Source organism: Schistocerca piceifrons, chromosome 2 (genome assembly GCF_021461385.2).
Source record: "Schistocerca piceifrons isolate TAMUIC-IGC-003096 chromosome 2, iqSchPice1.1, whole genome shotgun sequence".
Lineage (NCBI taxonomy): Eukaryota > Metazoa > Arthropoda > Insecta > Orthoptera > Acrididae > Schistocerca > Schistocerca piceifrons.
The window spans coordinates 804,717,290-804,729,944 of NC_060139.1; the positions used below are offsets into that span (position 1 = coordinate 804,717,290).

General features: G+C 38.3%; 1 protein-coding gene across 3 annotated transcripts in view; it reads left to right on the top strand.

Moving 5' to 3' along the window:
- The window catches only part of LOC124776650 (general vesicular transport factor p115), a 223,626-nt gene that overhangs the window by 66,001 nt on the left and 144,970 nt on the right, over positions 1-12,655 (top strand). For all 3 annotated transcript variants that reach the window (XM_047251738.1, XM_047251739.1, XM_047251740.1), the window contains 2 exons: positions 1,593-1,761; positions 8,642-8,738. In XM_047251738.1, coding sequence (XP_047107694.1) covers positions 1,593-1,761; positions 8,642-8,738 — 266 coding nt within the window. The remainder of the gene's footprint in view (positions 1-1,592; positions 1,762-8,641; positions 8,739-12,655) is intronic.

Genomic DNA, 12,655 nt, shown 5'->3' on the forward strand with positions numbered 1-12,655 from the left:
CTGTAGTCTTACTCTTGCCCAGAGTCTAAGCACTTCTTTCTTCTTATTGCGTGACACCAAAAAATACAAACATTGTGCAATATCTGGACTAGTATTGATCTAGAATATTTGCTTTCTTTAATCATTCCCAGAACAGGATGAGGTAAAATTGAAAACTGTTTGTTCCACGATACTGTGTTTAAATGAACTCTTGCTAATTCCTCATCCCAGCTGCATTCCCCATCCTTCCCCATTTTTACAAAGGCCCCGACTAATGACGACATGCCATTTAGCATTAACTTGATCTGTGTAGCCCTTGCCTGGATATGCTCCTTCACATCCCTGTACTCTCCTTTACATGGCAAGTTCAAATAAAACAAACTGTTCACATAATGTGCTACCATGGCCTCAACTGGGACCACAAAGCACTTTCTGTTCCAGAAATTTAATACACAAATCTGTCCCAGACAACATTAATTGAACCACTGCACTGACATTACTTACATTATGTTATCACCCATACATTAACCAAACAGGTTCTCCCAGTACATAGCAAAGCTGCTACGTCAGTTTGGGCACAGTAGGTCCAGGGGTCCGTCTGCAGATTGTGATTTCATAGCCGGCTCAACCTTCCAAAGCCATCCTATTCTGGGAACATATCTTAAAAACCATATCTGCAACAGCACAGGAATGGAAAGGCACAATTTCTGACAATGTATCCTTAATCCTACCACCTACACTGCAGCTTGTATAGTGATACAAAGATGTGGAAAAAATCTTCTTTGATACAGTGGAAAAATGAAAGAAACTGATAGATGTTTGTAACTTGATCAGTTAAAGTCAAGGCAGACAAGTGACATGGACACAATGACAAATCCAGCTATCTGCAAATTTCCATTGGCTGTGGTCTCTTAACAGTGGGGCTGAAACGAACAGGCGCTGCATTGTGCTTAAGAGCACAATCCATCAATGTCCTTCAAACACCACCACCTTTCTTTCTTATTTTTTTAGTAAAAATACTCTGCTGAAGGTTATATAGGCACTGATTGCAAGGGAGGGGGACACAGATAATGACTTCTCACACAGTTGTGTAATATACCCTTCCATAAATTCAACATAACTTGTAGGCATTGAATAGTTTTTTTGTTTTCATTCTTTTTCATATTTCATTGTGGATTATCTGGTTTGATGTTTCCCTTAAAGAAATTCTTGATGCAGTTCAACATGGAATAAAAAAAAAGTTTTTTAGTGATAGTTTGTAGTGGTGTCTGTTATTTCTGTGTACTTTCAGGTTGTTTGTGTAATGCAGTCATCATGTTGCCTTGATTAACAGTGTATATTATTTCAGTAATTCCCATAATGGAACTGTTATCTCTTCGTTATCATGGTTTGCAAGTATTTTAATTGGAACTGCCATAAGTAACAACATTAAGAGGTGAATTTGTCTTATTGCGAAAGTAAATGTTGTTATAGGGTGACATTTATAAGAAAAACTTTGTGATTAATGTGTAGCAGTCGTACTCTATGCCAGGAATGTGTTTTTAACATATGTTGTCATGTTTTTCTCACTTCTTGTTGTGGAAGCCTTATCTAATTATTTTGTGTGTTTTCAGAACATATAAACTTAAATTCTGCTTTAGTGGCAACTATTGGAGAACAGTTCACAGAAATTTTTATCAAACAGCCAGACAATGTTGGCCTTGTTTTGGGATTTCTGGAGGAATATGATTTCCATGTTCGATGGCCAGCCGTCAAGCTGCTAACTAATTTGCTCGCTAACAAGTGAGTATTATTTTTCTGCCCTTGTCAGATACTTAGGTAATGATTCATTTCATGGTTGCTACAGGCAAGATAAATTGCATGTACATTGTTGGGCTCACAGTGCCGTTGGTAAGATTACTCATTGGTGTGCTGTTACAGTCTTGTTGTAGGCATGAGCAATCATCCACAATTGTTGCATTTGTTAATGACCACATAGTTGAAGCATCAATTTCCAACATACAATCCTGTGATGTAATTCAATCATTGTGCAAGCAGGTGCACATTTTAAGACGACTTCTCAACTTTGTTTGCAAGAGAATTGGCATGCAGATATAGAAAGTTTTTATTAACATTATGTTATAATAATGCTGTGGGTTTTTTTAAGGAAAAATGTCTGGTTGACCAATGTGATGGAATAACTGTTAGAAATACGGAGCAAACAAGATGATAGTGAAAATAAAACCTTCAGTTAATCTTAGTTGCTCAAAGGGGAAGACAATTCTATTCATCTCTCTACATCAAGTACAATAAAGAGAAATTTGTTGGAAAATTATTTTGTTTATTAACAAGCACAGCTCTTTCAAACAATTAGAAATTGACAAAATCAAAGAGAACAAAAAGTAAAGAGCAGTGTTTCAAATAGTATTAAGTGCACAGATCATAATTTTACAAGAAGCGAAAAAAATGTTTCACTTGGTAACCAAATGAAGTATGTCAAAATTCTTGATGCCAAAACCTAGTTATTCAGATTATGTTCCAGAATTAGTCATGACTGAGGTAGTTTGCCAATGCATGAAAGTGCAGTTTTAATTTTTAAATTGCACTTAATATATTTTGAACCAGTTCACTGAAAAAAAAATTGATCCACCATGTTTTCATATAATATCATTTGAAACATAAATTTTATTTTTAGTTGACTTTGTTGGAGACACCTTCTGACATAACAAAATTGTTAACATGTTGTTGATGGTCGATTGATGTGTTAAAATCTTGCACTTCTTTTGTGTGCAAACAACCACAGTCTTTGTCCTCATGAGTTGGCCTACCAGTTTCAGCTAATGTTGTATCGATATTTAGTGCCAAAACATAAAACTGCAATCTATCAACCTCTTTCCAGTTGTCTCCAAATCTTGTTTTCAACAGGTTGTCCAAATCCAGTTTCTTTGTTTTGGTTAATACCCTCCGTTTATCTGTTATGTGAGGCCCATATACCTGATCAGTCTTTGTGCCTCATTTCAGAAGGGTTGTGAATTGCTTTGAGGGGTCATTGAATCTGCTCGTCAATGCCATCTTTATTCTGACCTTTCTTTGTTCTTCTATCCCTTCCTATTTCTTAAAATTCTTGGCAAGCATCTTCTACTTCCTTACAAAACATTCTTTGCCAAATTTTACAGTTATCACAGCCTGATAAATCTCTAGGTATTTCTCAGATGTTAATGATGTCTGAGCATTTATGAAGAGACTTTTCTAAAATGCCAAAAACTCTGTCACTGGTAAAAATAAATGTCCTCTCACAGGAAGAAATACTGTAATCATTGAAAATTTAGCAGCTGCTTTGTTTTGAAGCCAGTAAACTAGAGTATGAATGATATGCATGTTTTTGTTTTGCCCACTGCATCTGTCTGCAAAGAACTGGATGCAGGTGATTGAATTATCGAACTTTACCTCATCTAGAAATGAGATAATGCCAGAGGGCACCCCATTACTCCTCTTCCATCCTCAGTCTCATCCCAAGCATAAAATTTTGGGTTCTGAATACTGACATCAATAACACACAATGTGTAAAATGATATTTGTTTGGAACAGTATGGTGTGTTCACATTTAAATCTGGAAGAGCGTTTGAGCCTAGTAACTAAAAGCATCGGTGGATGATGTCCTAAACTCTATATTGAACTGTGTGCAGAAAATGTTCTGGAGGAACCATTTTATCACTTTAAAGACCAGAGGAACACAGGCGTTGTACATCTTGAAGAGTCTGTTTATGTTTAATTCAGCGGGAAGATACAGCCTCTGTCGTTTTTTTCCTACTGTAATGTGATTCCCATGCTCGTAACCAAGAAGTAAGTGCGGTCATCTTTTCTCTTCTTGCAACAAACTGAGCACTCTTTCTACTGTTGCCTCTCTTCTCTCTAACGCCGCCATCATTCTTAAAAGCATTTGATATGTTATAAATCCTGGTTTGGCTTACCCCAAATAACTTTTAAAAGAATTTTCAGCAGATTAGTTTTGTTTTACCGCCAATTTTAACATCCAAAATTTGGAGGCATAGCTTTCATCATGTAACTGAGTCTGTGATCTTGTTCCACTAGGTTTGGTGTGCTGTAAACTTTATTCTTTGCGTTCACCAGATAGAATACTGGGATGGTTCACTACTTGATTCTGTCTTCGTTTTATTACAAGGCAGCTAAAAATTCCTTAAATGTGGATCTGGATTGAATTACCTAAAACTAAATACATTACCTCATGTCATAACTAGAGATAGTAAAGCTCAGAGTATAAAAATATGCATTTATGTAATCTTTCCCGCATGCACCAATATTACAAATTTTACTATAAATGATCATTCATATGAGGGCTGACTGAAAAGTAATGCCTCCACCTTTGTAACTCAACAGTTGGCAGCATTGGTTTGTAGCAGGTACTGGCTTGTTCTGTAGCCTTTCTCTACAGCTCCAGTTGGCGGGAAGCCTTGGTATTAGACACTTGTGTTGTTACAGTGTAAAGTATGGAACCCTGCACAGATGGTCGGTCAGTGTGATTTGCGCAAAGTGCACTCATTGAATTCTTGACAGGAGCAGGTGTCACCCCAAAGGAGATTCATCAGAGAATGAACGCAGTTTATGATGATTGTGTTGATGTGAGTACTGTGCATTGTTGGGCGAGTAAGTTTAAAGATGTTGAGGTGGGAACATCTGACCAGTGTGACAAACAGTGTTGGACATCCTTTGATAGCGACCACAGAGTTTCACAAGCAAAATGTTGACAGATTGATTCAGGACAATCGTCGTATCACTCAGAGAGAATTTGCAAGCATGATCGGCATTTCAAAAGAACGTGTGGCTCACATTATTGCTTTGCTTGGCTATTGGAAGATATGTGCACGATGGGTACCCTGGATGCTGACTCCTGAAATGAAAGTGCAGAGGCTTGCAATTTGCCAGGAACTCCTCTCAGGTTACAAGAATGAAGAGGCACAGTACTCACAACAACATTATCACCATAAACTGCTTTCGTTCCCTGTTGGGTCACACCTTCTCCTGTCTAGAATTCAACGACTGCACTTTGCTTAAATCGCATTGACTGACTGTCTGCACACGGTTCCATACTTTACACTGTGACAACACAACCATTCAACGCTAAGGCTTCCTGCAAACTGGAGCAGTACAGAAGAGGCTACAGAACATGCCAGTACCTGCTGCATACCAGTGCAGCCAACTGTTGAAGAATTACAAAGGTGGAGGCATTACTTTTCAGTCAACCCTCATAAAATACATCAGGTTTTTTACTTACTGAGCTTCCTCTTCAAGCTATATTTAGTTTTTGCAGTTCTAATTTTCATTGTATCTGGCTTCTATCACTCACCCATGGGTAAATGACCCTCCATGGTGTTCGTAAGTGCACAGTAACACAATCAACACTACACTATGAGTTAAAAGATGAAAACACCGGGAACAGCCAATGAAAGAGTGGACCAATAAAGCAGTCTGGGAAACATGTCCTGAACGTAATAGGTTTCGAACTGTCGACTGTGATACACATAGTATGATTGATCCGATTCATGTTTTTCAGGAGTAAATTACTATGGGAAAGAATACAAAATGAACTGATCTGACTCAACAGCGTTAAAGAGCATACCACAATTGGTGTAAAAACACATCAAACTGTATTTTGACTCAGCTGCATTTAATATGTGTTGGAACAACGCTCCTTGGGCATCTTTTGCCACTGACAGATCTATGCAATGTTAGCAGCCTTTGAGTTTCTATTAAGTCATAGTTAATTTTGCTATTATTCTTTATCTCTGATGATAAATGCATAAAAATTCACTCTTATTCATCATTACTTGTTCATATGCATATGCTGCAAACTTGCTATACTTTACTTATCTTCACTACTGAGTGGTCATACACTTAGGACAGATTGAGAGGGTGGGAGTGGTCAGAGGCAGAAATGAGATTAGAAATTAAAAATAGAAAAAAAAATCGAAATAGAGGATGAAACAAAATAACATGTGGCAAATGAAGCAAGGAAGACATTAGAAGTAGACTAACATGGGTAAAGAGAGCATTCTTTGCCAAAAGATATCTAGTAGTTGCAAACAAGGCCATAATATGAGAAAGAAATTCCCTACGCCATCCACCCAACAGTTTTCCCTTCCTCCATCGTGTCACCCCCTCTCAATTCATTTCCCCACATTGCCTTCAATGCATGCCATTTCCCACCGGCCACTACATCGTACCAACCTGTGTACCCGCCACACTTCCCTTGCACATCCCTAGCTGGCAAACAGGCAAACAGGGAGGCATCCCTGTGAGCCACTAGCCACCCACCCCCAGGCCCTTTCCCTCTCCCTGCCTCCTGTCTCCCACTTCCCACCCCACCCTACCCCCACCCCAGAGGTTTTAGTGTGTTGCAGAGTGGCTGGCTCCTCCTCTTTTTCTTGTACTCAGCCAGCCACATCCATCTACAATATTGTTTTTGCTCCTTGTACCACTTTTGTCCTGTGTAATTAATGGTTTACTACTGACACAATAATTTGTTCCGTGCAGGCAAATAGTTTTCCAACTTTTGTTACCTGTGTTATACGTGCTGTTTTATCTTCCTGTTTTGTGTATTTTACCGACACTCGTCTCAATCTGTTGTCTCGCAGGTGCTGAAGACTTTGCTGTCGTTTGCCCATACGAACATCTTCATCCAGCATCGGTTTGCTGCATTTTTACATTTTCTCCTTTCATCAGTGAAATTAAATATCTCCTAAGTTATCCAAGGCCTTGTCTGTTTAGTTATGTGTTCCTCTGCTCCCTTCCTTATTCATCTCTCAAAGCTGCCCATACATTTTTGTTTTATTCCTTCCCCTGTTTCAGTCCAACATTGCTGAATGCTCCTTCCAAGATTATCAAGAACCTCTGTTTCCTTCAGTTTATCCAGGTCCCATCTATTTAGTTTCCTACCTTTTCCAGTTTCTTTAGTTACAGCAGTTCATAACAAATAAATTACAGTCAAAGTCCACATCTATCCCTGAAAATGTATTATAATTTAAAATCTGGCTTTGTATTGCTATTACATAATTAATATTGATTATATAATCAATGGCAGTATGGATTATCATCTCAGTTATACAACTGGATTTGGATTTTCTGTGAGAAAGGTGACAGTTTGTAGTAATTAATGGAAAGACATTGCGTAAAACAGGAGTGATATTTGGCATTCCTCAAGGAATTGTTACAGGCCCTCTGCAGTTTCTAATCTGTATACATAATTTAAGAGAGAATCTGGGGAGCCACTTAGATTCTTTGCAAGTGATACTGTCATTTATGACCCAGTAGTCATCAGAAGATCAAAACCAATTACAAAATGATTTAGACAAAGTATTTGTGTGGCGTGAAAAGTGGATATTGGCCCTAAATAATGGAAAAATTGTTGTCATCCACGTGAGTACTAAAATGTATTTGTTAAATTTGGGTTATACAATAAATTACACAAATCTGAAGGCTGTCAACTGAATTAAATACCTGGGGATGACAACTACGAACTAATCAAATTGGAACAATCAAATAGAATGTTGTGAGGAAGGCGAACCAAAGGCTGTCTTTTATTTGCAGAACACTTACTAGATGCAACGAACATTAAAGAGACTGCCTACACTATGCTTGTCCATCATCTGCTGTGTGGTAAGGGACCTTTACCAGATAAGATTTACCAAGGACACTGGAAGAGTTCAAAGAAGGGTAACTCATTCTGTATTATGGTGAAATAGGGGATAGTGTACTGCGGATATGATATGCGAGTTCTAATGGCAATCATCAAAACAGTCATTTTTCGTTCTGGTGAGATCTCTTTATGAAAATTCAATCATGGACTTTCTCCTCCAAATGCAAAAATCTTTTATTGATGCCCACGTACACGAGGAGGAGTGGTTATCGTAGTAAAATAAGAGCTCACCTGGAAAGATTGAAGTGTTCACTTTTCACACAAGTTGTTTCAGAGTAAAACAGTAGAAAAATAGTGTGCAAGTGGTTCGATGAACCCTATGTCAGACACTTAAGTGTGAATTGTGAAGTATTCATGTATGTGTAGATGCAGAATCTGAAGCCTTCTGGGATCCCCAGGTCTCTTCCACATACCTTCATTCACGATTCTTATACTATGTGTCAGCCATGAGTAAATTACGCCCTACCAGGCAGTTTTCATTTCTTTCGGTCAGTCCATGTTCTCCTACTGTTTTTCCTTGTATCAATACCGTATGCTTTAAGGAAGATGACAGGTGGGGCCCTGTCAACCTATGATCTGAGTGATGTGTACCTCCTTTCAAATCCTTTCTGACCAATCCCTCTTTTTGTATCTGAGGAAGGACATAGAAGTTTGAAAAGCTAGGAATACTTTTTCTCTCCTTCTACTTTTTAAGGTTTCTCGTAGCAGTAATTGGAATTTCCCCTCACTGAGGCATGTAAAGACCAGACATTCTGTTCCCTGGAATTTGTTTCCTCAATTGAATGTTCTTTCTGATATGGTTAAGACTTTTATCTGACTTCTCATGAAGAATTTGACAGACATAAAACATGTAACATAATGTAAATATAATTTAAATTGTTGAAATGGTATTTTTGGTATAAGAGCCTCCTTTTAGTGTGTTAGCTTCTGATTTGAATGTTGTGTAATTACTAAAAATTTCAATTTCAGGCCAAAGGAGATCCAAGACATTATTTTGGTGAGCCCTATGGGTGTATCCAGACTTATGGACCTCTTGGGAGATAGCCGTGAAGTCATTAGGAATGATGTACGTATATTCAGTGTCATTTCTTTTTTTAAATCCTATTGTTAAAGCCTGTTATGTGAGGCATGGAAAGACAGGAGGGAAAAAAACAATTCATATTTGTGTCTTATCAGTCAGCTGTATGTGAACAAAATGTTTATAGGCATTAGATGTAGAACTTGACTGTTGTAATGTGACCTATGTATGAAATTTATTTGTGCAGCCTGCGTATGAAATTTATTTGCGCAGAAGCAATTTTATCATTTTGAAATGGATAGGCAGTTAAATGATAATGCTGTCAATTAATCACCTGTTTTACATTTAGGGACCACTGCCACAGTACATAGTTGGTGATATGAAAGATATTTATGCTGTTTTGAAAATTTCATGCTACTAATACTTAAGGAATGGAAATATTATAAGGGCCTGAACATGTGGATCTTTTCTATTAGTAGTTTCTATTAAGAGGCTGCTACTCTGGAAACTGGAAGACCAGTACTCTTGTTTCACAGTTTTATTTTTATTCAAGGGAAGCACTTTTGTAGGAGACAAAAGAAAATAGAATTTCTTTATCAGTGTACCAGTTTTGAAAGGCTGGAATGATAATGATCATGACTGCATGGAAATAAGCAGTGATAAAGAAATTGTTCATCCTCTGCCATTGTAAATCAGTTGTTCACTGCACTACATGTTTCAGAAAGCTGTCTTCCATCACCAGATGTGTAAAGTGAATAGTTAAAACTATTCCCATAAATGCATAACTTTGCAACAACATTCATGGGAAAGGTATAGAAGACTGTTCTTATCGCCATGCTATGATGAGCCATCTGCATCAGTCTACTTTATGTGCTGCATTGTTGTATGTGGTACTTTTTTGTGTGAAATCTGGTGTACTTGTACAAGGATTATGTTTTTACCTTGTGTTTCATTGTGATGATTCAAAAACAGTTGTTAATGATCCAGCTTGATTATGTATGACCGCTGCTTACATTTTTACTACTGTTTACATTTTTTTTTTTTTATTATTTTTTCGTCCTGCAAATGTGACTGCTCCTCTGCAGCATATGCTAGCACTCATAACTTTACTGATAATGTAAACGTTCTTTAACTTTTGTTAAATGTTCAGCCATTGATCACATACGTGTTTCCACTTTGACTTCACTACATAACTGTTTGTATTTGAAGTTGTAGGACCAGTATAGCTGATGGAAGTGGAACTGTGGGACATTCTTTGCATTGGGTTAAACATACAATAGGTGGAATATTACGAAGGGCATCCAGCAAATAATGCAACACTTTTTTTTGTTTTGGCCAATTTCGATTGAAAAAAAAAAAGTGGAATTTGTTGTGGGACATTGTGGAATATACTCACTCTAGCCCATATAGTTCCATAAAGTTCAGATAGGTGGTGGCGCTATACATAGCCTTGAAGATGGCATTTGTTACATAGGTGCATCCCAAACAGAGAGCTGTCGTTGAGTTTCTTTTGGCAGAAAACCAGAGCATCACAGATATTCATAGACACTTCCAAAATGTTTATGGGAGTCTACCATTCTGGCAGTGAACAAAAGTGAGGGGAGTCATTGGGCGAGAAGGCTGTCACCATCACGACAAGGTCCCGCAAACCTGCCTGATCTCCTGTTTGTTCCAGGTGTCCACACACAGCTGTGACTCCAGCAATGTTGCAATATGCAGATACTCTCATTTGAGTTGATTGAAGAATCACAATGAAACACCTCATCACACAACTGGACATCTCTGTTGGTAGTGCTGACACAATTGTCCACTAGTTGAGAGGTACTCAAAGATGTATGCCTATTGGGTTCCTTGCTGCCTAACAGAAGACTATAAAGAGCAATGAAGGACCATCTGTGTGAATTGTTTGGTGCACGTTATGAGGCTGATGATGGGGAAGTTACTGATGATGTAGCAAGATGCTGGCTCGGACATCGACCAGTAGATTGGTACAAAGTGGGCATACAGGTCCTCCCAATAATGTGGCGTAAGGCTGTCACATTGAATGGAGATTATGTGGAAAAATAGTGTTTTGTAGCTGAAAGAGTGGGGAATAATATGGTGTACTGCAATCCTGAGTAAGACCAGCCTGCTTTCAGAAAAAAAAAAGTGTTGCATTACTGATTGAATGCCATTCATAGATCAGTGATGGCATACTAGTCTTGAGTGCATGGCAATAACCTTCATCAAGATGGACCTTCTCCCTGTTAATAATTAAGTCAGAAAGCGGTTTGGAAAGCACTGTTAAATCTTTGTGTCATGGTGGGCCTGTTGCTATTGAAGGTGTTATTGAAAGAGACTGGCATATGTTTCTAAAATGTGGGAGGGAAATTTTTTGATACTGTACCATGATAAATGCTCTGACATTCTTGACATATTTATTAGTCTTGCTGAGGTGTATATTGCCCAAAGTAATTATTAATGTAAGCGCAGTTCTGTATAATTGTATTGAAGGGAGTGGAATTGGACATATATCTTACATAGAGGCTTTTAAGCTACTGGTCTGTTTACCATACCTTTTATTGTAGTCGGCTTGGCTTTCTGAAATATTTTCATATGTTTGAAAATGCTTAATCAGTGGTTTTTTTTATAGAGCTGTGTAAATTTTAATTAAATTTTGTAAACAAAGATCTATGCCGTTATATACTGACCAAAATACACTCATGTTCAGAAAAAGCAGAACACTTTGAATGACTAGAGAAAGGACATTCATTCATATTCACAGGACCTATACGTTAGTATGTTCTGCAGAAATGATTAACATTTCAGTCACCTTGGTTCAGCGTGTGTCCCATTGCATAGTAAGCACAGGTTCTGCCATGGGCCCTGATAGCTTGTTCCTTGTGTGCTGGCATCGGTGCTTATAAGGTGAAAGTGGCATCCTGTGGTGCAACCATTCTTGCTGCATTCATCTGGTTCCAAAGTTCATCTGTAGTGTTTGGCATTGGGTCACAGCACTACTCCCATCATTTCACCACCTTCCATATATTTTCGATTGGCGACAAGTCTGGTGATCTGGCAGACCAGGGTAAAAGGCTGGCATCCTGTGACACCAAGAAGAGACATGTTTCTGCAGCAATATGTGGTTGTGCATTGTCTTGCTGTCTGGTTTGGGGTGATTTGCAGAAAGGATATGGCTATGGGTTGCAGTATGTCATTCACGTAGGTCACACTGGTCACAGTGCCCTAGACATGCACCAACTGTGATTTGTGGCTGTACCCAGTTAAGGCCTTGAGTTGATGGTGTATGTGCTGTGTGAATTCAGTCACTGTGATGTCTCTCCTCGTGTCTGCAGCAAACCGAAATGGGGCCATCATTTTCAAACAAACAGAACCTGGATTTGTCTGAAAACACTGTCTGATACCATTCGTGCCTTCAGTGACGTCATTCCTCACACCATTGCTGTCTAGCATGTTTCCTTACATTCGTCAAAGTAGGCAGAGAAGTCAACGATGCACACCTAAACCATGCCGTAATAAATGGTGATGGACTGTCAGCCCTGATAGTGTATGCTGTGTTACACTTTTCCACTGTTGTGCCAGAGCAGAGGAGGACAAAGGTTTGTCCTGCAGTGCCATTCAGATGAGAGGCTGTACACATACTCCTAGACTGAAGAAGAATACTTCTGTAAAATGCTGGACGAACAGCCCAAACTATACACTTCTCATTAATTTGATTTACTATGAAAGAGTGACCACGAATTTTTGTTTCAAAAACAAATATACTTTTAAGCATCGCATTTGTCACAAATAAATGAATTCAATAAATATTTGGTTCATTGAGAGTTACAGCAACTACACTCTCCTTTTCTAAAGTACATCAGTTGTAATAATCAGTCAAATGAATGAACTAATTAGGAAGTACTAGCACCTCACAAATGCAATGACAGCAGTTAATATGTGACAATTTCAGTTCACTGTGAGTT